General features: G+C 38.8%; 1 protein-coding gene and 2 long non-coding RNA genes across 3 annotated transcripts in view; all 3 read right to left on the minus strand.

Annotated features, from left to right (window-relative positions):
- The window catches only part of LOC128153934 (uncharacterized), a 32,892-nt gene extending 27,828 nt beyond the window's left edge, over positions 1–5,064 (minus strand). The window contains exons 1-2 of the long non-coding RNA XR_008239155.1: positions 3,729–5,064; positions 2,964–3,024 (exon numbers count right to left, since the gene is read on the minus strand). This is a non-coding gene — a long non-coding RNA (uncharacterized LOC128153934). The remainder of the gene's footprint in view (positions 1–2,963; positions 3,025–3,728) is intronic.
- A 1,010-nt stretch (positions 5,065–6,074) lies between these two features.
- On the minus strand, positions 6,075–10,748 carry LOC128139103 (uncharacterized). Its single transcript, XR_008234219.1, has 7 exons — positions 10,656–10,748; positions 9,615–9,815; positions 9,391–9,463; positions 8,456–8,533; positions 7,206–7,335; positions 6,363–6,578; positions 6,075–6,192 (listed from the first exon to the last, which is right to left on the minus strand). It is a non-coding gene; the product is annotated as an uncharacterized LOC128139103 (long non-coding RNA).
- Positions 10,749–12,299: 1,551 nt separating this feature from the next.
- ARSJ (arylsulfatase family member J) overlaps positions 12,300–24,513 on the minus strand; it is a 46,584-nt gene continuing 34,370 nt past the window's right edge. The window contains exon 2 of the mRNA XM_052813920.1: positions 12,300–14,892. Coding sequence (XP_052669880.1) covers positions 13,491–14,892 — 1,402 coding nt within the window. The 3' untranslated portion in view covers positions 12,300–13,490. The remainder of the gene's footprint in view (positions 14,893–24,513) is intronic.

The raw sequence follows: 24,513 nt of genomic DNA on the forward strand, positions 1-24,513 counted from the left end.
TGAGAATGAATCATAGTGAATCATTTTCACTCACTGAATATAGTACAGAAATGAAGGAGGGGGGAAGGGAGGACCGTGAAGATATTTGCGTCTGTCGTTCTATAAAGTAACAGCTAAACCTTCTCAGGACTTCTATAAAAGCTGTCTGAAACATTTAGTGTAGATACGTTTTCAGTACAAGCACTTAGTAGAGCAAAATCATACAGGGAAAAAACCACGGGCTTCTTTAACAGGGGCAGTGAGTGCTAAGATGACAGAATTTGGGGCATGACATCCAAGGTCTGGGTGGTGTGCAACAGAGAGAAGTACTGCACAAATCACCGTGTGAAATTACAAGACAGGCAGATCGGCACAATTCAAAGGTAATAGAGAAGTGTTGTGACGGTCAAGCATTTTCAAAGGGTACAGGAAGGATTCTCTGCCTTCTACCAAACACAATTTAAAGTAAGACAATTTGCCCTATGAGGGCAAAGAGAAGAATATCTGTGCCCCCAAAAGAAGCCCATACAGGTATATCTATCTATATGCTGTGTGGAAAGGGAAAAATAACCTATTGGAATTTTACTATAAAACACCTTTTACATCACTGTAGAAGGGATCATGGAGATGTTGTATTGGTTTAATTACACTGGTGCAAAATCACATCTACAAATTATACTGGTACAAAATGTACATTTAGAATGGGCCTAACAAGTACAGTCTAACTGACCACAAGGGAATAATGGAGAAATTTCTCTCCTAAAAATTAAAAGTCTTTATTTAATGCGAGTATCCTATGTATGCCTTGTCTGGATCAACTTCTGTAGAATGAAAGTTAGCTATAAGAAACAAGAAATACCTCTCATTTTCATTTCTTTTTAACTTCATTTAAAAAAATATATATTGCTTTTAACTTAAGGATTTTATAAAACCATTTGAATAAAGTATGTTTTGATAAAAGTTACTCTGGTCATTCTGGAGAGAAAAGACCTATAAGAAGATAAAAAGGCAATCTGGCACCCTTCTAAATTGGAAAACTTTTGAAGAGAATGAGCTAAACTCTTTCTTTTTCACAAACAGTGCTACATGTAGGCCTGCGTCGTGATGACATGCACCAACAGCTGATGATGAGGAGCGATGGGAACTGAAATCTGCAGGGGTAAAAGTTATGAGGAGAAGACCAGCACATACCCTAGGATTTAAATTAGGAGTGTTCAAATACCTCCCCATCTCAGTGGTTCCTGGATGAAGAAAAAAATGCAGCTGTCTCTGGAGACACGGCAGAAATTTCTGTAACATCAGTTAACAGTGTTTACCTAAGTCCATTTCTCACTGACTCATCTCCACACTGCGTCGCTACAAGTTGGCCTCTGCTCGGGAAGACAGCTTGGCAGGAAAAAGATTCCTCTGCTTGCTCAAGGTCTTCTTACTGACTAGCAAGGACCAAGTTCTCTAGTGGAGCTGGAAAATGTGCCAAGAAGAGTAACTCGGTTTGTTTTTCTTTTCTTTCTCGGTCGTAAAAAGGAGTTGCTGCCCTGCACCACAGAGGATGCAAGTTAGGACAGTACTATGATTCAGACTGGGTAGGCGGAAGAGAAAAGTATGTGCTGGATGCGCAGGGCATGTTGGCCAACCCAGCTAGAAGAAACCAAAAGGAGAATGGTTTGCTGACAACAAGAATGAAAAGGAAGCCACTTTACCAGAGGAAGGGGAAGGAGAGTTCCCCTTCCCACTCCTTACAAGATGAAAGCGAAGCACTCCAGAGAGGATCTTACCAATAGTAAGGACTCCCCAACATCCCAGCCCAGAGCTCTCCACTTCCTGCTCCTCACCCCCATTTAATTTAAAATAAAAAGAATGACTTCACCCTTTCTTTGAAAAAAAAAAAAAAAAATCTACAAAGCACTTTAATGACAAATCCTCACTGAGATGAGTAATTCTTTGTTGGAGAACAGCACCTGAAGTAGGAGGTTTTTGTGTTTGGTCTCAACCTACGCACACCTTCATGGGGAACACATAAAGAATTATAATACGATCTGAGGGCTAGACCATGAAATTAGAAAAAACCTATTAGAAAGAGGGAGCATGCTTTTAGTGATCTGGGCAATCAAACATTGGAACAATTTAGCAAGATTGGGGTGGATTTTCCATATGGTTTAACATGTTTGTACTTATATTGCTTCATAACATGGTATCTTGTAGCAAATTTGTAAACACAGTTTGGTAACACAGATTTTTGCTTCAACTTGCAGCAAGTGCATAAATAGATTTAAAATCATTAAGGGGAAGGCTAATAAAAAAAATGAAATCACACCATCAGCCACTCTGGTAATCCCACCCACCTTTCATACAATACAGGGAGATTTCAAGCAATCTCCAAAAGGGCAGATTGGGTTAGAAAAGAAAAGAAAAATAATATTCATAAGAGATTTATAATTAAAGCCAAAGATTCATTTCCGTTTGAAACAGATGGTCAGGCAAAGGCATTCTGGATAATTTAGCAAAAGCCTGTGCTTCAACTAGCTAACAAAAACGTCAATTTAATCTTTCATCTACTTGCACAGGGTAACCTGTTTATTGTGTATTACGGATCAGGAAATATCTGCATTGCTTAAAAACTAACATGTTTACAGGACCAGTACAGATCCAGAATTATGAACAGCATTACTGCTCTTAATGAAAATAAATCAAAATTGCAAGTGAAGAGTAAGTCAAACAAGACTTAATAAAATTCTATAAAAGAATGAGAGATTGAGGGCTGAGTGAATCAGGAGAAACCTAACATGGTTATAATCAATGGTGGATACCTAAAATACCACTGAAATGTTGCAGTGGAAGTAGTGTTGGATAAATGCAGTACATTTGATAGACAATAAAAAGTAAGTTTTTCTTTGTTTCTTTAGGATACACTAAGGAACCATAATATGACACAGTTACAGTATTGGATAAATCTCAATGACAGCACTAGAAACATGCTTTCATACCTTGGGAATTCTTCTATCTCAGAAAACAATGCAGAACAGAGTCACTGACATGTCTTTTCCTCTGGGAATAAAAGAGTGTTGGTAACATTACACCTACGGCGGTTTTTCTTCCATCTACCCACCCCGTAATAAACAAATCGCAATTTTGGTTTACTGCTGTCACGTCTACCTTAGTAATTCACAAAACGCCCATTTAAGCCACTAAGTATTCACCTGGACCTGTAAACCGCAGTAGCTACAAACTCTCAGACCTGCCCTATTTTCAATATTAAAGCCGTTAATGTTTTCCAGCAGTACTGATGCCTTTGCAGTGCAACTCTACTTTTGTTTATATTTTCAGAAAATACTTGGTGAAAAAAAAGTAAATTAATGATCCTTGGGGAAATAATATCACTAGGCAATTACAGACTGAATAAATTCTGGAATTAGAAGACAGTTCTACAAGTATATTTGATACTATTGTAGGGAAAATGTTACTCATCTTGTCGGATGCAGCAAAAGATTTTAGGATGCAAATTATTAAGTCAGCCTGAATGTTTCCCTACCCCCTGCTCCTCCCAAGTAAACCGTGGGCACAGGTAGTAGCTGATTTTAGAATGGGACCTTCGCCTCCCTAGTCCATTGGTATAATGGTGAGAACATCCAAATCTGCTTTTCATCTCCAAACTCAGTACACAGCAGCTAAACCAGGCAATCACGAGGCTACCATGGTACTACTACACACTGATTTAAACACTGCTGCTACAAAACGCCAGTAGAGCTCACCTGATGAAGTGTTTGAGGAATGATGGCCTTATGGTTTAAACATTAGACTCCAATTCAGGACATCCGGGCTTTTGCCACCCCTTGCCAGTCACTTCCTCTGTCACCTTGGAACAACCTATGTCTTATTTTCTATATGTAAAACAGAGACAGAAATAATGCCCTACACTGCAAAATGTGAGGGTAGATTTAGTAAATGTACAGAAACTGCTCAAAACCAAGAGTGTACACAGTGAAGGAAAACAGTGGAAGAAATAACCAGGTATGTATATCACAGTAGTGTTTCAGTGAGATGGAGTGAATTTCACCATTCAACGGTGATAAACTGGCACGTCGCACCGAGAACCAAGAAAATCAGAATGAGGATTTGTCCAAAGCAATGGAAATGGGGTAGCTATTTTATGGCGTTGATTACTCACCTACATGATCTTCAACATGTTCTGTTGGGAAAATGTAACCATTAAAACACTTCAGTTATGCATGCTACCCTGAAGGTTATATCTGAATAAATATAATATATCTGATTTAAGTAAGTGTGAGTTAAACAGTGCCTACCCTCTGGACTCATGAAATGTGAAAAAGTGACTTTTGAAAATTTACTCCTTAGAGGAAGGCATCCATATTTTTCCTGAATTGGACATTATAGGCATGGCTGCTGTTAGTATATGTCGGGGTATAAAATATAATTATAGAGTTTATTCTGTATCCTCTTTATTTTATACATTTTCATCTTCTTTTTGCACAGGGGACTTCTAGAAAATGGCTGTAGAAGTCGAGACAAAGAATGGAACTGCTGTGAGAAAACATCAAATCCTTTTTCCAGGACAGTTTCAAACCTGATTTTTTTTTTTTTTTCCCTGTATAAGAATAAGCAACACCTAAGGAGTAAAAGATTGCCTCACACAAAACAACAAAAATGAACACAAACTACACAACCAGTTCCCTGCCTGGGCTCCTTGACTGGGAGTGCCATCCCAAGATTGAAGCAGCAGGGGATGCTCTAGGCTCAGTGCAGCCTGCAGGGCAGAATTTGAACGTTACAGCTACCTTCCACCACATGAAATTTAGGCTTTCAAGACTCCTGGGTGCCAAACTGTTTTGCTACTTGAACCAAGCAATCAACAGGTTAAAATAACTCTGATAGTACAAGCAGAGCATACACCAAATTGCATTAGCAATGGCTACCTGATAGGCCTCCAATGTAGCTGTCAATGAGAAGTCATCATTGAAAGACGGTGCTTTCACGAGAAGCAGTACTGGGTCCAGCCCATGCAAAATGACTGCAGACAAAATTTGCAGGTGACACAAAGGCTGCTGGAGTGGTATACAACAAGGAGGACAGGGCAAATGCAAAGTGATGCAGATTACCTGAAAAATTCATAGAATCATAGAAATTCAGCCTCTTCAACAAAACAGGGCAAATGCAAAGTGATGCAGATTACCTGAAAAATTCATAGAATCATAGAAATTCAGCCTCCTCAACAAAATATGTTTTACTGAAACCAGCTATGGACTGATGCACAGAACATGTGTAACAAGGAATGAAGGCGTACCGGTGGAATGGCTGGAGTGGTGAGAAACCTTAAATCAATTTGAGAGTCACAAAGGACATGCAATTCATTAGAGGCAGAGGAGTACTCCTTTCTTCTCAGGAGGTGATATTTTTTCCTTTATATAGCTTGAGTGAAACTAATACTGGAATATTGTATTTACTTTTGATGTCCACATTTCTCATAGTCTACTGAAAAACTGGAGAAGGTGTGCAAAAAAGCCTCAGCTCCCATTCAGGAACTGGAGAAAGTGCCATACAATGATTAGACTCTAAGGACCCGATCTGTTCAGCTTGTAAAAAAATTAAAGACTGGAATACAGATGTACAATCATAAGAGGAAAACACCAGGTGCCAAAGGAGTCTTAGTCCTGGGGATAAAGATAACCTAAGGCTGGAATCTGTAGCCAGACAAAAAATCAAGTTAGAAAGAAGGCATATATACTTTTAACTCAGATTTTAACTACTGCAAGAGATTTACAATGGGAAGTAATAGATTCTTCATATTTTTCTGCTTCAAATCAGAACTGGATGTTTTCTTCATGTTTATTCAGGTAACAGTTAACTTCTAGTTAAACAGAATTTACTAGGTTTGAGTAATGAAATGGGAACTAAAGTATAGGAAATGGCAACCTGGCAAGCTTGTGTCTTTAGCAAGACACTGGATATTTACCAAGTCTACTGTATAAGCAGACAGCACAATAAGAACAGTTATTATTTATTAACTTAGCTGAATTTAGGATTAAGCTACATGAAATGCTTTCCTCTGTACCTCTGAGAAACAACCATGACTAATATGAGAAAGACATGATTTTAGCTGGACTTCAAGGACCATCTTCTAGTACAAGTCCTCCTGCTGGTCTTTGTTGGCATGGATGAGAAGGAAACAGATGTCAGTGAGATCTCAGCCTGCTGAATCTGTAATACAGAAAATCTTCCACTGATTTTAATATAACCATCCCACAAGTTTAGTCAGTGCATGGAAATAAGAAAGTGATTGGAAAGAAAGGACAGGAACCAGAAAGGGTTCCGTTTCATCTGAACTTGCTCATTATCTGGGGATAGCTATTGGATCTTGGCATACTCACATGCTAAAAAGTTTAATGACTCTCCTGTTAATGACTGGGTGGCTGGGGCTGTGGGAGGCTGAGGAGAGCGGTGGGAGTGGAAGCAGCACGGCATGTTCCTCCTGACACAAACCAGGCACATCTTGTTCTTCTCGTGCTGTCATTCTACGCAGGGGGGTTTCCAAGCAGACTTTCACATCAGATGTCGAAAGCAAAATTAATCATTTAGCCTTTTTCCTTTCAAAGAGAAGGAAAAAAAAAATCTAGTGGCATTAAAAAACTCAAAGAAATCATGTTTAAAGACAAAAGGTTGTGAGCTGCTGAAGTCATCTGGGCTGAAGGCCAGGGCGGTGCACTCCCTCTGTAACTCTGCAAACCCTTCTTCGTGGAGGTTAACATTTATTAACTGCAGATACTTTCCTCTGCTGTCCAAACAGAATGGAGATGATTAATTTTCAAATCCTCCATAGCTACACTGAAATAAGAGATCAATTATTTAAGCGTATTAGAAATAGGTCTTGCTAAGAGATTGCTTAGCAATTACTTCAGAGCCTAAACAATTTGGTAAAGATAAACAACACTGACTAAAAAGCTCCAATATGCTCTTTATCAACACTAACTATATTCACTCCATCCAGAGTGATAAAATGTAATGAAATCTGCTAATGAAAACCCAAATAAAACTGGAACCAATCACTATAAAACAGGTATGCTGTCAGAGGAAGAATTAAGAGAGTTGCCCAAAGATAAGACATTACTAGTTACACCCTTGGCCTTGAAGTTTTGCCAATATTCAGAGCTTTGAAGGTTGGGGTTTTTTAGAAGAAAAACAGATGATGATAGATGAAGTATTTCTTTACTGACATTCAGTTCACTCTTCCAAAATGTTCCTTTTAAGCAACTTGCAATTTCTTCATTCCATGTATGATACCAGTCACAGGTTGGTACTCTTCATTTTTTCACAGGGCCATGTTTCCCCTCCTTCTCTAGCCATCTTAGAAAAATAAAAATATAACTTGGTTATCAAAAAAGAATGAATTAGTCTATTGCATTAGATTTTGGCAAACCTGTTCAAATGTACTGGATTCTGATACTACTGATGTCCTTTTCCAAACTGCGCTCTATATAATTAAAATGAAGAACCATTCCTTCTTTTAGAGCCCCTTTGACTTTCTCCTGCATGCAGTTCAGTGCTGGCTAATCTTAACTAGCAGAAGCAAAGCTGCATTTAAAGGAGGAATAAACATGGCCTTGCCAAGTAATTCTCAAAAGTGATCTTTTGAAGCAAATCTAGGGAATGACAACAAACATCACAGACTGCACTAATTTTAGGTGATTAAATACTTGACTTTTACTCAGACTCCGATGTTCATAAGGAATTTTAAAAATACATTTTTCAGGCTATGTTGGTATGACATTTCAGGACCCTGTTCTCCACTTGTTATGGAAATTCACAATAACAGTCATTAATCAGTTCTGTTACTTCAGTTGCAAGCTAAACTTTAGCAACGTTGACCTGATTATAATTGAAACAAATGGAATTTATGAAATAACTTTTAACCATATCATGGAATATACCTTTGTTGCAACATTAATTCAAGTCCAGGCACTTAATTAGATCCTCTTTCATGCTGTTAACTGTATTTATTATTACTAACTTGCTTGGCAGAGGTGAAAACAAGCATAATTCAGGGAAAGAGAACATTTTTGTATTTTCACACTGGCCTGCCTTTCACACAACCCCTCCACTTCATCAAGATCTTGACATATGTTCCACATTCTGTGGGAATATGCATTCTCTGCCTGTTCTTGGAAATGAGAAAATAAAAGATTGACAGCAGCAAAAGAAAAGTTACTGCTGTCCTGAGAGTACAGTTCATTAAGTCAGTAGTCAACAGGTATATTGTATATTCCACCATCTTTCTCTGAGCTAATGTTATCTTTTGGACAAGCGGACCTAACATTGATAGTATAATTTATAGTATATGTAGCATGAAGTAAACTAGATTTTACTTGCTTTGCTTGAACATTGCTGATGAATATTCACTGGGTTTAAAGCAAGACGAAAAAAGGCACCTCTAGTTACTCTGTGAATGTTACATACTGAAAATTACCAAGTATTTTTTCCAGGACTTCTGTATCATGCACAACAGTCAGCAAAGGTACAATCCTTTGTTCATAGATCTCCGTATCTGGGAAAATAAAATAAAGTCCTATAAAACTTACCATACATTATTTTCTACCTTTCTTTTTCTTTCTTCAGAGATTTTCTGAACCACCTTTGGAGTAGAAGCTGGTAGATCCAGCACCCCCATTTGCACTAAAGAATGCCACTGGGAGGAATCAGTATCTCCTTGTAGTTTAAGGAGAATGCAGACATACTCCTTTCTTTTGTCTAGTTGCATTGTGGAAACTACTCTTATTCTTTGCTGTCAACCAAATCCAAAGCTCCTTCAATTGAAAGAAATTTTAACGGCAAGCCCATTCCTAGTTTATTCCCTAAATGCTGCAGCTTGGTATCGGACCTCATATGTTCTCACTTTTGCTGCTGTCTCACTTTCTGTTGAAGAAAGCTAATGTTCTTTCTAAAAGGCAACTTCCAAAACGTAGATGGCTGTGTAAAAGTGTGAGTGTTGGTAGCTGAACGTGCAGCGCATGAAACACAGAGAAAGAAAAATAAGCTTATTCTGTGCAGTGTGATCACAAAACCTTAAGTTTCAATGTTGTCTAGACGATACCTCAGATAACCCATTATGTACAATCCTGCACGAACGGAAACATGAGTGCGCTTTCATCAGCTTGAAATCCAATCAGCACCCATTACTTCCAGGGAGAAAGAGAAAGTTGCTGGGTTTAATGGCCTAATTCACTTTCCAAAAAGCCTCATGTCTCAGCAGATAGAGGAACCTTTTGGATGTCTTCAGACACTAATGACTCCATTAGTTATGATAGCTCACATTCCATGACCGAGCTTCACAACCATGTGGACTCTCCCTCAAGTCTTACAACATGACCCATACATAAAGACTGCCATTTTAGATTTACTTACCATTCTTGGCACTTCCTTCCACTGGTCTTTACCTGTAGCCAGGATAGTGTTTTGTCTCCAACTTTATGTCAAGCTAAATAACACCACCACCACAACAACAACAATAATAATAATAAAAAGTTAACATGATAAAATTCTCTAACCCTTAAAAAAGTAATTCAAAGAGCTTTACAATAAAATTGAGAAAACCTGAAAAGGACAACACAAATATTTTTCACACTTACAAGATTTTTAAAAGCAATTCAGCATGATATACTATGTTCAGGTAGCACAGATCACAAGGCAAGGCTTTCTTGCTTCTGGTTTGTTTTGGTTATTTTTCTTTCTCAAGTGTTTCTTTCTTCCTCTCTTCCCTGCAGTTACCCTTCTCACTCTTCAGGTTGCTTTGGTTGCTTTGGTATAGAAATGATGATCCAGGATCACAGCTATCGACAATACATGGAAAAGGAAGAAATATTGTCTCCCTGCTCAGGCTGGTCCTCCCAAAGGTGTGGATGTCACTAAGACCAGATCAGAGAGTTACTATCAGACCAGCCTTTTTCTTGTACCCATATAGCATGTGGAGAATAGAAGGCTTGAGACAACTTAAAAATAATAAGTAAATCCTCCCTGCCTTTTCTCCTCCACCCAGTCTTATTCCAGATCTCTTAAAAATGTGGCTAGAGAGACCAGTTACTGACTTACAAATATCAATCGGTTTTCAGAGTGCCTTTGCACAAATATATCCACCCGAGTAAGGTGATAAACTCCCTCGCTATGTCTGCCCAGCAATTAGGAGGACTGTTGGTTTTCCTCCACAGTATAGGACTGTGGTTTCAGTAAGTCTAGTAGCCTTTTTTGAACTGTTTGTAGTGTTTACCTATCATACCTTCCCTGAGATTGGGCACGTAACACATTCTGAGACATAAATAACCTGTGAAATCCTGCTGTGAGAGTGCATGACCTGCTTACAACTCTGTAAACAGAAAGTCAGGTTTGAGAGCTACATGGTATCACCAAAAACTAGTGACCATTGTATTGCTGGAGTGAAAAAAGAAGTATTGCGTGAGAGCAGAGAGGAAAATTGCAACACGGTACTTTCACATCAGAGTCTTTTCAGCAAAAGATTCAGGAAGGCTTCCAAATTGTGGGTATTTTCTAACCACTCTAAATCCAACTTTTGCCCTACACCAGATCAGAGTATCAATTTCAAGGGAATCTGCCTAACTAGGAGCCAGTGCAGCCTTAGAAAACGTACTCCCATTCTGTACTCTACAAACACTTACTCTTGCAGCACATCTATTTAATATACAGGCATGCAAGAACTGATCCACTGTTCTCCTTTGCACCGATTACTTTCAAGGACTCCCATTTTGCCTGAGAGAGAACAGATATAAATAATTATAGAATAAAATGTTGTCAGAGAATAACGCTCTCTGGTTGCTTCAGTCCAATAAAAGCCAAAGCAACCATAAAACTTTCATAGAAAAGGGCAATCATTGATTCTAGGAGGATAACACTTTATTACAGTGCCTTGTTTCTATTATGCCAAAATAAATTAAAATATCTTAGTCCTTCTTTATGTATAGTTTAGCTTACACATCTAATTTTGGCCTTTTTAAAATGACCTTGGAAAGTCAGAAACATTACTATTTCTTGCTAGTGCTGAACTCAGTGTGCAACACAGGGTTATTTCAAACATAAACATCATGATTTATGAGTTAAGTTGTAAACTAGCCAGTATAATCTTTCAAAATCAGCTCCTGCTTCCTTCACTTCTCTCCTAATGTTTATTGCTGAAATGTAGATTCTTTCCCAAACCAGAAAACGTACATCACAAAAAGTAATCATTTTTACATTTGTCCAATTTGTACATAATCTGTGTATTGACAGCTGATGCAGACTAACTTAAAAAGCCTCACTTTTTCTCAAAGATAAAAAACCCATGTATTTTCTCAAAGACATGAATTTCATACATCTCATTTTGCAGTATAATACCTCAAGACATTATTATCATTTCTTTTAAGGTCATCAGTGGTACATTTTTAAAAAAAGTGAGAAATTAGAGAACATTTGAGTTCCTGATGACTCATTGAATAGTCCGGATCTTAAGTAAAGCTAGACAGATTTCTAAGAAAATTAATTAGTCCTCTTAAGGACCACACAATATGAAAAATAACAGTGACAATATTAAACACTTATGCAGATACGCATCATCCTTTTATAATTATTATTTATAGGTAACTGTTCAAGAAGTCCATTTCTATCTTCCCCCCAGTATATTCATTTCAAAAGTAACTCTAAAATACGACTATCTTGTTTCTAAGTTTTCGTTAATGACAGCTTTATTCTGCTTTATAGCTGAAAATAGGCAATTTACTAGGTTTTGGCAGTATATATCTGCAGTTAGTTTCTTTTCAAAAAAGGTCAGGGGGTGTTGGAGCGTTGCACATGATTCAAATTTTAGTGTGCACTGATTTTAAAAATGTTTAATTTTTCAACACTAATCCATTTATATAAATGTGATTTCTGAGTCTGGTGAGGCGTAGTTGAAAAGCATGCTTATTTTAAGTTTAACCAAAATATGTTATAGCTATTTAACACATGAATCATCAATTTTACTTAACATAATTCATCTTGAAGCTTATATGTGCATATGTATTGTATCAATTATCACAGATCACCAAGAATATGCAGTCAGTACCTCCATTAATCATCCATGCAGACACCTTGGAAAAGGGCAAAGTTTGAACCATGACTCAAATTATATACATATTGGAAGAAGAAATTCTGTTTCAGAAGCGAAATGTCATAAAATCATCCCTGCACCAAAAAGAATAGTAATAAAAAAGCTTACTGAGTTCTTTTAAAATAAACAAGGACAGAATTGCTATCTTTGATGCAAAAAAGAGGCAGACTACTTTTATGAATGCCATAAAAATAAACTATTTTAATAGATACATAAATAAAAGGTTTAAAGTAGAATTTTCCCCCCAAACATAAAGATGGCCTAGCTTCTGTACAGAAACTGAACAATATTCACGTGACTACTAAATTAAATAATCACTTTGTTACATTCAAAATAATTGGAGGCAAATACATAATGAAATGATGCACCTGAATCATTCTCCTTTCTCATCCTAGCAGTGTATACAGTATTTTCTTGGTTTACAGTACTCTGAGGATATGGATCTGTTAAATAAAACTCTGAATGATAGAATGGAAATAAAATTAAAAATCAAAGGAAAAAAACTCCAAACAACCCTAGGACCCAAAGGGGTACCCTGCATCACCCAGTAATTAAAGTTTTAATGGAAGAGAAATAAGTATTGTGCTGTAAAATAAATTATGTCTTTTACATATTGTTGTATAGTTATCTTAAAGTGTTTAAATATTACATTCACTTTGGTGATGTGTTTTTGTCTATGCCTATAATAAATTATACATGGCGCGTGCTAGCTGTTCATGTGTGTTGAATAACAACCTTCTGGTTTTACTACAAATGGGGGGAGCTTAGCACATCTAGGAAATTTTTAAAATACTTCTGATTTATGTAAGATAGACAAAATCTAATTCAAAGCAGCTTTCCTCCTATCATGCCCCCCTCCCCAGCACCTCTAAAAAGTTACTCTGATGGCTTCATGATTTTGCTGCGTCATATCAAAAAATGTCGTAGGTTGGTGACTAACACTTACTGACCCACGGAGGTTCTCAAGTTTTGTTTTTTCTTTCTCTCTATGAATCATCTGTCAGTTTGAGAACATCTGCCACTAACATCTCCATACTGTCCAAATATTCCAACAAATTTAGGCAAGGAACCACCACTTGTCCATCAAAAGTGAGTTTACTGAACTTAGGCGTTATCGCCATTGTTATCTGGAATGTAGCTGTGATGGGTGAGCACCATTCATCCCGTAGAGGAGAAAGTTTGTCATGTGGATGTTTACATACTCTCAAGGCAGAGTGTTGAGATATCTTGTGCTGGCGAAATCAGAGAAAAAAATTAAAAGATGACAACTTTCATCCATAGTGCAGAGCTAGCATTTCTAGTGTATTCTGTCAGAAGTTCAAGAAAGTCAGGCCAAGCTGACTTAGACTTGGCAAAAGAGCGTGCTTAGAGTCTATCCACCAGCAAGACGTGAACGGCAATGTAACGATTGCCCTTTTTTCCGATTTGCTTTTTTCTTGTTCTTGTTCTTCTTTTGCTTATTCGCACCTTTACTTTTATCTGATTTCTTTTTCTTTTCGTCCTCCTTAAACCACGGACCCCAGACTCCTCCATTCAGCTTCGGGTTACTCCGAGGGTCCTTAGGTGGGTATCGAACAGGAACCGCAGTCTTATTGAACTGTGAAAGCCTCCGCAACAACTGCTTCACTACATCTGGGTACCTTGCAGAGAGGTCCACTCGTTCATACGGATCAGCGGTTATGTTGAAAAGCCACACCGTTTTTCCGGCTGACCAAGAAACGCGTTCATTGTGCCAGCGGTTGGGGCCCGCATTACTGAAGGCCTGTGGAGGTACCCAGTCGCTATATCCTGGATTTCCCGTCAGTAGTTTCCAATGATTCACTCTGATGGCAGATTGAATCGCAGTGTTCCAGATCCCATAGCCAGCTTCCCAGGACCCATTTTTGGCTTTGGTGTAAATCGGGTCAATGTTGTGCAAGATGTCTACCCGTGGTGAGCGTCTGCCTTCGCTAATGGTTTCCCATATATCATAGCCATCCAGCTGGATATCTTCATCGATCTGCCCTTCTGCCAGTGTGATCAAAGTGGGGAACCAGTCTGTGATGTGCACAAGCTCCTTACACACAGACCCTTTGTTTTTCAGAAGGGGGCTATGGACAAACCCGACAGCACGGATACCTCCTTCCCAATAGGTCCCTTTGCTTCCTCGGAGAGGCCAGTTACTTCCTCCAGCCATTGGCTGCCCACCATTATCTGAAGAATATATGATAATGCTATTCCCATAGTAACCATACTTCTTTAAAGCAAGGGTTACGTTGTTTATGGCTTCATCCAAACAAGCTAGCATCGCAGCATATCTTCGCCTGTTGATGTTATTTATCGATCGATAATGTTCCAAATACTTGCCTGGTGCCTGAAGAGGCGAATGAACAGCTTGGTAAGCAATATATAAGAATATAGGTTTCCTGGGGTTATGAGAAGCTAAGATTTGTTGTACTTTTTGTGTGTACATCTGCGTCGAGTAGATGCCGTTGTCATGATCCCAAGCTGCATTGTCGTTCTCGTACAGGTCATAGCCGCATATCCCAGGGCTGTCACATTTGAAGTGAGTGTAATAGTCGCCGCTGCCTAAGAGCGAGCCGAAGAAAGTGTCAAATCCTCTCTGCGTGGGCATGCATTCTCTGCGATAAAACCCCAGGTGCCATTTGCCAACCATGTGCGTTGAATAACCAACCTCCTTCAGCTTCTGAGGTAGCGTGACGTTATCCAGAGGTAAGCAGTTGGGCTGCGTTGGCCGTATAATGGAGTGCTGAAGGCCGGTGTGTATCTGGTACCTGAAGGCAGGGAGGAGATAGGCATCAGGTGGGGCGGGGGGAAGAAATGCTCAGGCCCTTACGCATGGACAGCCATGCACATAACTGTAACAGAAAATATTCCTATGCATGCAGCAATTTCCTCTGGAAATATTTTGAAGTGCACATGTCAAAAACTAATGAGGTCATACCATTAAATCTGCTGAAACAGGAGAAAGGCATCTGTTTCGCTTCACAAGTGTTTAAGAGCGGTTCCCCACCTTCTTTGGCCAGTAGGCAACACCACCGAACAAGAAACATGACACAGCAACATCGTGGACTTCTCTCCCTGCTGGCCTCCTTTTTAATGTTTTAATTTCCATGTAGCTGTGAGCAATATCAAAGGATCTCAAAGGCAATGTGCTGCCTGTGAACCGTTATTTGGGCACTACTATTTTAAAGCTAGCAGTCAAACTCACAGACCTTCAAGGTATCCCTTATGTATAATACAAACCCTAGAAAGCAGAACGATTGCATTTTTTCTGAGCATGAACAAGTGCTACAGCACTGACTCAGGACCAGTTCTCACAGCATGCACAATACTGAAAGCCTGACGGTCTGCTTTCTGGTCATCCATCATGCCATATGCATATGGGCTATGACTTAGCAGAGATATTACTAATATTGTAACAACAGAGTCAGTCGTCAGCACGCACATGATGGGGCCTGGCTCTGCTCTCTCCTGGAACATCTACAGTCCCACGCTCCGGCATTTATCTCCTGAGTAAGAGGCGTAAGTATGCGTGGACGGCGAGTACCCTGGCCAAAACTCAAGGACGCTTATGCAGTTCCAGTGAAAGAGGTTTATGAGCGATCACTCAAAAGGAAGTGATAATTTTGTCACTGGATCTCTTGTTCAGCAGTCATTTTCTGTCCTTGCCTAACTGTTCAATGAGATGTTTCCCTCCGTGAACTGAGCTACTCAAAATACCTATATATACAGGAGCACAGATATTCTGAGGTACTTTTTTCTCCTCCTCAGAAAGCTTTCACATGTCCCCATTTAACAATGATTATAGAAAATTATGTGAATAAATACAATTTTTACAATGCCTCATAATTTGCTAGCGGTAAACATATCTACAGCATATAAATATGCTGGACTTTGAGCATGTAATAGCAGTATATTTAAAGGATAGGATAATAAATTCTGCAGTGCAGTACAGTCTATGTGTAAAGAATACATATGGCCCCCATATGATTAGAAAATGAATTCAGCATGGGCAGTAGTAAGTATCAAAAATCAAGGACAAATCCATTTATATCATTTGACACTAAAAAATAAAATGTAGCAGCATACTGTAAACCAAAGAAGACTTCTCCCTGAGTGTGAGAATAGATTAAATTCTCAGTCATGAATAGGAGAGCTAGGTCCACCAATACTGTGAATTTGTGGTAGTAGGAGTTGGGACTTCCTGACACATTCTGCTAGTGCTGCCAATCTGATTGGCCTCCTGAGCTATCTAGAAAATTAGAAACATTAGGCTCTGCCTGTCCATAAATAACTTAAAGTCTGTTTTTATATGATGTCTTCCTGGCCAAGATCTTAGAAGGCACCATAGATGTCTTTCATGCCTGCCAATCTGTAATAATTGTGTAACTCCCATTTCATTCTTGAACTTCTTTCCACAGAACCAGAAGCTCTAGTCTAATTTATTGCAGAAGCTTTGGGTGTTGCACTCCTCTGCTTTAAGCTAGCCTGTACTCAGTACACTGCAGCGCTGCTGCTTTTCTTTGTCTCTCTGGCACTTTTTCAGAGCATTGTTTCTGTTACCAGTTTGTGGATCTGGAGCCCTGCCATCCAATTGTCCCCAAACTCACAAGCTGGTGCTGACACAGGAGATACTGCAGTAGTTAAAGCATACTCTCAAAATGACGGGTTTCTGGGGTCGACACTTTGCTTTTGCAAAATTTTAAAACAGGTAAACTACAATAAGGAAACCACGCTGACTAATGGCAGTGCCCCATACTTCAGTTCACTCCATCTTTGAGAGTCCTCAGGGAACTATGTTCACAACACATTTCCTTCCCCTTCTCTTTCCCCTCCCTTGTTAAACTCTTTCATTAAATTCCCCTTATTCGATCCAACTGAAAAAGTCCTTGCCCCCACCCTGCTATTTTAGTAAATAGCTTCCGCTTTCTTAAACATTGACAGCCTCCTCTATCTTGAGATCAAACCCCAGTCCCAGCCAGCCAATTTCTCCCCTGCTACACTAATTTTGCTAGAAGTCAGGATTTTCTCTAAAGCGATGTTGTTGTAATAGAGATTCTTCCACCCTTCTCCTCGACACAGAAGCTGAGCCTGCAGGGAACAGGCAACAGAATTTGCGACACATTGCAAACCAGTTTGCCTCTTGACAAAGCCTACACAGGAAGTATGATATTCATACAAAGTTAATTCTCATAAAGAATTCATAAGCAACAGGCAGATTCCCCAGCTAGGGCTTTTCAATGATATACCCAAGCACAAAATTCCTACACTGTTAATCTGACAAATACTGAACCAAAAAAATATCAAGAATTAGCCTCAATGATACATAATGCTTCTTAGGAAAATATCTGGCATACAGCAATGCATCTTATTTCAATAGTCCCCTCAGTAAATTATTCAATATGCTGGCTACAAGGCACATATAGCAGTCCTGCTTCAACTCTCTGCTGCTGTCTTTTTTCATGAGACTTTGGTGTGTTTCCCACATGTGTGTGTGTATGCTATTTATGGCATAGCTATGCTTCTGAATATACATATATGCACACATACAGAGAGATATGCATTAAAAAGGGATCTGCAAAATAATCCATTTTAAGTAAAAAGATTTAAACTGTACAAATGTTTCAAAGAAGTATCAACCTATAATTATCGGGATGTTCTTCACTATTACAAAAATGGTCAAGATTTGTTCACTTTTCTGTGCCACATGCCTTCCTAATTGATCCATTATGTGCCGATACTACTTTTTAAGTGAAAGTATTTTGTTTTCAATGGACCTGCAGACTATTTATGGGAAAACAAAGTAATCTGAGCAAAAGACAGTGCTTATATGGAAGGAAATGGCATTAGTAGCAATAGGAAAAGTGTCTCAACATTACTGTTTTGAAACTGTATTTAGACTGTGCAAGAGAAGAAAAAACTGAACACGGCAAAACAAAGGAAATAAGAGGCAGATGCTGATTTTGGGGGAGTTCTCTAGGAGATAAACTCACAAGCTCACTAACTGCCATGAAATGTCTGTGAAATACATTCTATAGATTTCATCACTTTCTACCACAAGACTAGCTAATTCTTTAGAATAAATTGGTTGAATTGCAGAAAGCAAGTTATGATCATGAATAGTCTGGAATTCATTATGATAATTACAACACTAGTAACCAGTTAAATATAAGCAAATGCTGACAGGCCACAGAATCTAATTTCATAGTTTTTTAGACTTTGACCTTTATGGACAATATTTACATAAAGGTAATAGACTGATAATATTCTGTATAAAGTATAGGGGTTCAAGACTTGTGAATACTTTACATGCATGTACTACGCTCTCTTTCTCCCTACCCCTCCAAGTTTCTAGATCATGGTTGTCTCTATTAGATACCTGGAATTTGAAATTTGCAGAACAAGGAACTAAGTAAAATTTATGTGGAATGTTCAGCTAATATTGAAAATTAATTTATCCTTACTGCATGGGCATGGCTCTTCTTTGTGCATTTTCTACATTTATTTCTATTTTACTAGTGTGGAAGTTATTCAGATGTTTCCAGCAAAAACACTGTGATAACTGTTCCAGCTAAGGCAGCTGTTTAATGCTAGCTGACTGTTACACCGCTCTGTTTACTTGTTTGTAGTGGAAACTTTAAAGCAATGGACTCCCAGTGGGAGTATCTTGATGACTTCATAGGTCCTTTGCTTCTTGGATGCTGAGAGAAATATTTCAGAGCTTTCTTAAATAAACAAACAAATAAACCCTCCATCCTGAGTCTGAGCTCATGATACTACTTTCCAAGATCATTTCCCTTCCTATTTTAATCAAGAAAGACACAAAGCTAAGCCAGTGGCTTTTACGTTACTCCTACCTTCAGTCTCAAGGTGCAGAGACCATTAAGTTGTTAAAGGTCAACTGTACATTCAAGAGCCAGAGTCTTTGTGGATGTAAATCACCACAGGGACACTAAAGTCAATTTGACCTGAGCTTGAGGAATGCATTAACATTTGGAGGCTTAATTTCCCCCTTCTGATGTCCTTAGTAAAGCTAAATTAGTTTCCCAGTTCTCATCTGGAGAGTAAACCAAAGTAGAGAAGTGGATCAATGACAGTAATCTTTGCACATTTTCACTACTATTCCCCTGAAGCAGAGAGCAAGTCTTAAGGTCTGTACAGTAGAAGAGATTCTCCTGGCATGCCTCACATCCCCGTGGTGCTTAGGCAGTCTTAAACATATGTAGGCCAAACCAGTTTTCCTTAAAAAAAGTCTCCCTAAGGAGTTTTCTATTGAGTATTTTTCCCCTTAACTTCAGGGTGGGTTCTGCACTGAGAAAGAAGCTGGGATGTTTCTAATTTTGTAATGTGCATGTACAACACTATTGATTTTAAGCTTTCATAATTTTAAAATACTGCATTAATTGTCTACAAACTGAGATTCTTTTAAGGCTCACTGAAGATTAACAAAGCAGCACAGTTTGAAGTTTCTAATTTCAGGAACTTTTGCTAGCACAGTTCTAGTTAGTACATGTGGAAAATGTATTTTTATTACGCTTGCATAGTTCAGGATATGTCAAAAAAATTTTCTGAATTTTTAAAATAATAAACTCTAGCCTAGGATTTAGAAAAGAATATTTCAAATAAAAAAAATCATTTGCCAGGAGTTGCAAACAGAGCAATAGCACGGAGGTATGCATGCTACACTAATTAAAGGAATCATTATTGATGATTATGCATTTCCTTGTTAAAAATAATAAAATACAGCAAGTAGACACCAAGTCAATAAAGTAGGCTTAGGGACTGCTAAAGAACAGACTTTGACATCTTACCTGAGACTGTTTGTATAACACTACAGCTAGAAATATAGCTATTCCAGATGAGTAAAGAATATAGAAATCGGTGACATTTTTTGCTTGGAGGTTCCCAGTCCTCAGAAGTCCAAGTTAGTGGGGAGAAAAAAACCCCAACATCTCACTTGCTGCCAGCAAATCATTAGAAGCAGGACTCAATGACCAGTAAGAAAGAATAGATATAATAAAGACTTCTTTATAGCGGACTGAGGCTTTAGCATGGAGTCCACAAACACTTATTGTTTGAAAAAGCTGTTACTTTGGGCAGATATGTGTACTCTTATTTACCTCGAAGTTGTTTTGAGCTCTGTAAGATGCTTGTAAGGGAAGCAGAAGCTGTCCGGAAGCTCTTCTGCTTTCAGCCCTCCAAACAGGCTGGTGAAGAGCATGGCAGAGAGAAGCAAAGTTCCTGATCAGACATGGACCAACATGAAAGAATCACACAAATATGATTTTGCATCAGAAATACTTGCCGTAAAAACAAAATGTTTTATGCTGAATCTGCTAAGGCTTTTAAAACTAAAATCAGAAAATAAAGCTGGAAAAGGGGCAGGTTGATACAGGAGACACTGGGACAGAGAGATAGAGCTGAGCTGATTTAAATGAGATGCAAATAAACCTATCACAGCCTGACATGAATTGCTGCAAAGCAGTCAGCGAGTATCAATTCATAGTCCCTTCAGACTGGTGACAATGAAAGCCATAGCCTGTAGCCATAGTGCTTCTTTCTCATTTTTTATTAAGTAAGTTTACTGATGTTTTCTAAATTTTCATGTCTTTTTTATTTCCAGTCTTTTCCTAACTTAGAGACAGATGACAAGCCTTGCTTTTGCTGATTTCCACTTACCATGCTTCCACGAGAGCAAAAGCAGGCAGTAGGCATCTCAGCATTTGTTACGGTAGCAAGTTGAATATCTGTTCTAAACAAGACCAAGTTAGCTAAACTCCGTCAATCACATTTCTTCCGTATGGATGGTCTATCGCAACTAAATGCTAGCATAAAAGTTTTGGTTTTCATGCAATATAGTCTTCTCAGAAACAATCTTCAGGAGCCTTGAGTCTATACGATATAAGTTACAGTTTGTCTTTCAAAAATAGCAGCTTTGGAGCAGCGCAGGAGAAAGTGCTTTTTTCTGCCCTAAGTTCCAGATACTTGGTTCCAAAGTAAAGTTACCGCCAAGGCTTCAGTTCAACACATAGTTTACATAAGAATGTGATTTCAGCCAGGTAGTTGGCTGAAACAGGACCAAAGCAAGCAATCAAAGTTTGTGCCATGAACATGAGTGATGCTATAGGTATGGAAATAACTCTCAAGTCAGCCATGCAGCATTTTGTTCTGGTTAAAATTCTGAACAACACTAAGGAGTGGAGGAAACGCCTTCTACATTAGAACATGATCTGTCACAAAACATACCCTTTTGCTGAACAATATAAGTTAAGGGTAGGAAGGATGTATTGGCTTATGCTGCCTATTTTTCTACCTGCTTAAGATTGTGGGTAAGATATTCTGCATATCTACAATACTGTCCCAGTGGTTTGAGTAAGATATGAAATACTTTTATTGATACATGCAGACGGTACTATAGCTAGGGAGTTACTTCTCTGAGATGGTGGGTGCATGACTTAGAGAAGAAAATCTTGTAGAAAAAGGAGGAGCAAAGATTTATTACCAGAGTATGGAGGCAGTTCTTCTCTGGGATATGAGTCATGGCTGGAGGGTTCAGTAAGCTCTGCTGCAGCAAATAATGTGCAGAATACTGTGCCACAGCCTGATCAACACCACTTCATTTTTTTTAGAAATTTGAGGGAGGCAAAGACTGTCCATTTTCTGAAGTAGGCACGATCCCTCTGGGCCCCATAGTCCTGGTTCCCAGCTATTCAACTGACTGAATGCTGCATGCACACTGGGATGAGACCTGGGTACATGTCATTGCCTCAGGTTTCCTGCTTTCCCTGGGAAAGAAACGGAGGCGTACAGGTGGGGAAACCTGAGTGAATCTGAATAGGCCCCTCAGAACATTTTCTCTGCTCAAGTCCTCTGTCAAGGTTAAACGTATGCCAGAAAAAACCTCTATGAATCTACCATTTAACCATTTTTATCTTCTAGCTTATAAACTGAAGATTTCAGGGGGGAAGGTGGGTTATGAATGTAGATGGATCAGAGAAGCAAATGTAACATTAAAGACTAAACGTGAACTCCAAACCTTTGCAGACTTTCACTGTATCAGCCCACATAAAACTGAAGTTTTCACATGCAGACACACACACACACACTCGTTTCATCTTCAGCTGTATTCCTTGAACTTTTATGTGCTTATAAATCAGAGCAGAAAAATATCCACTTCTAAACCAAGTGTTTACATAAAAAGTCTAACTCAAATTATTTACTGTTTTATCACTCTGGCAGTGCTACTACAAACATTTCACTTGAAAGATTCTGAATCTTGCCCTACTTTCAAGTTTTGGGGGGATGGAGGAGGGGCATTGTGTTTTTAAATCAACTGAGGCTCTTCCATCAAATACAGGAAAAGAAAAAAAAAAGTAGTGATTTATTCATGGACTAATAATGTTACCAGTTTTGTTCCAATTACCTTTTTCCAAGGACCTACAGGAGTTGAGGTATCCTTGTTCAACCAAATGCCATTTGGATTTTGATGGATTAACTCAACCTCAAAATAATTTGGAATTTCTGATCTCATGCAAGGCCTGGCATTTGGTCATTTGAATAATGTCCTTACACCACTATATGGCTTATACTGCGAAAGTATTTTTATCATCCGGCACCTAGAAATGCCACCCAGAGTTCCATTACAAAAACAAACATTTATCAATAGCAAGAACCAGAGGGACTTCCAGTGAACTCCTTGTGGTGGTTCAGAAGCCCCAGTATGGTGACAGGCCCTGCTGCTTGAAAGCTGGAGAACCAAGCCAAAAAATGGTGTTCTTTGTGGCTCTATATTCTGACCAATTTTGCATCTCAAGGATATGCACCAGCTCTACTCTCTTTTATCTTCCCAAGTCCTGCTGACGCAACTGGCACCCCAGTAGCGAGGCAGAGCTTGGTGAACAGCGGGAAAGAAACTGTTGTCTCTAGAGTTGCTAGCTTTAAAGGAAAATTAGGTAACTGTGGATCCAAGCTAGGGGAGAAAAGTAACAGAAACCTTTATCTGAGTTTCCTCGGGGTTACTCTCCCTGGTTGCAAGGGGCAGTTAGTGCAGGGAAACATAAAAATCATATAATGAAACTCAAGCAGAAGTTTCAACTTTAAGTCACTCCACAGATTAAGTTGTAATTAGTATTTTCATACACTAATTCGGATTTTTTACAAAACACTATTAAACTGGCAGCATATCCACTACTAACCTTTCCTGTCATTGAGACAATTTATCTGCTCAAATGGGAGGACAAAAAGGATAAAGGACAACGTGGGAGTCGGCAGCAGCTGGAATGCATATGTGTATATGCAGCTATTGTTTTCTTTGCTCCCAGTTCGCTGCAGCTGTGGAAACAGAGCACAACGTTTCCAACTTTATCACTGAATGTTATTCATTTAGAAAAAAGGGGAAAAAAAATGTGTGATTGCATAATCAGCGCTCTCGGTTTCATGTCTACATGTAAGTGACGTGAAAAGAAAATAATTTGACTAAATACTTTGCATGCCAACCACAAACCCAGACATTGCCACCAAATTCTGGGCTCTCAGCACAAATATATCCCATCGGATATTACACCTAATCAACATGTTACAAGGAAAAGAAATGCACTGCTGTTAGGTCAGGAGTATACTGGAGCTACACTTGCAAGAGGAGAAGCTCACATAGACAGACTATCCCTGCATATTTCTCTGAAGTTAAGGCAAGCAAATGGCAAAGGAAAACCAATTCATTAGTAGGAGATGGATTTTTTAGTCTTGCTTCAGTCATTTTTACGGGAGGAAGAACAGAAGAAAATGAGATAAATGGCGTCTAAAAGCCATAAATTGGCATGCAGAAGAATTCCCGCCCCCCTCAGGTACTTCAAAAAGGGGTCTGCAGACCCTGTTGCAAGCACTGCATGAGGGTGGAGCAAGACCAGCATGTCAGAACAGGGACACGGCACATACCAGTTTGTAAAGGTTGTTCTCTGTGCTACAGCACGTAACTCCTGAGCATTCGAAGTGTGTAAAAGTGCCCTTCATTTCAACCTGTGTGTTCACTGCTGTGCTGGAGAGAATACCTTCTCAGACACTACTAATATCCTGGACTAGTCATTCTTACAGATAAGGTAAATTTCAATGTGTCTCATTGAAGCATTCTGCCTAAAAGAATACATTAATTGGTAATAACACGGGCATTTTTACATGACCAGAAAAAAAAAATTGCCATGTACATGTGTGAAATATTTTTCAGCTAAAAATCTCAAGGCTGAAACTCATAATTCTGTGACAGTTTAGGAAAATTAGTTCACCTTTATGTAAGAAGAATTTATTCAGTGAAGGGACATGAAAGATATTCATTATATGGTTGCCTTTCGTAAGAAGACGTCTTTCATAAAAATGACATACTCGATAGCAGTCCTTAA

The sequence above is a fragment of the Harpia harpyja genome, chromosome 2, assembly GCF_026419915.1.
Source record: "Harpia harpyja isolate bHarHar1 chromosome 2, bHarHar1 primary haplotype, whole genome shotgun sequence".
Lineage (NCBI taxonomy): Eukaryota > Metazoa > Chordata > Aves > Accipitriformes > Accipitridae > Harpia > Harpia harpyja.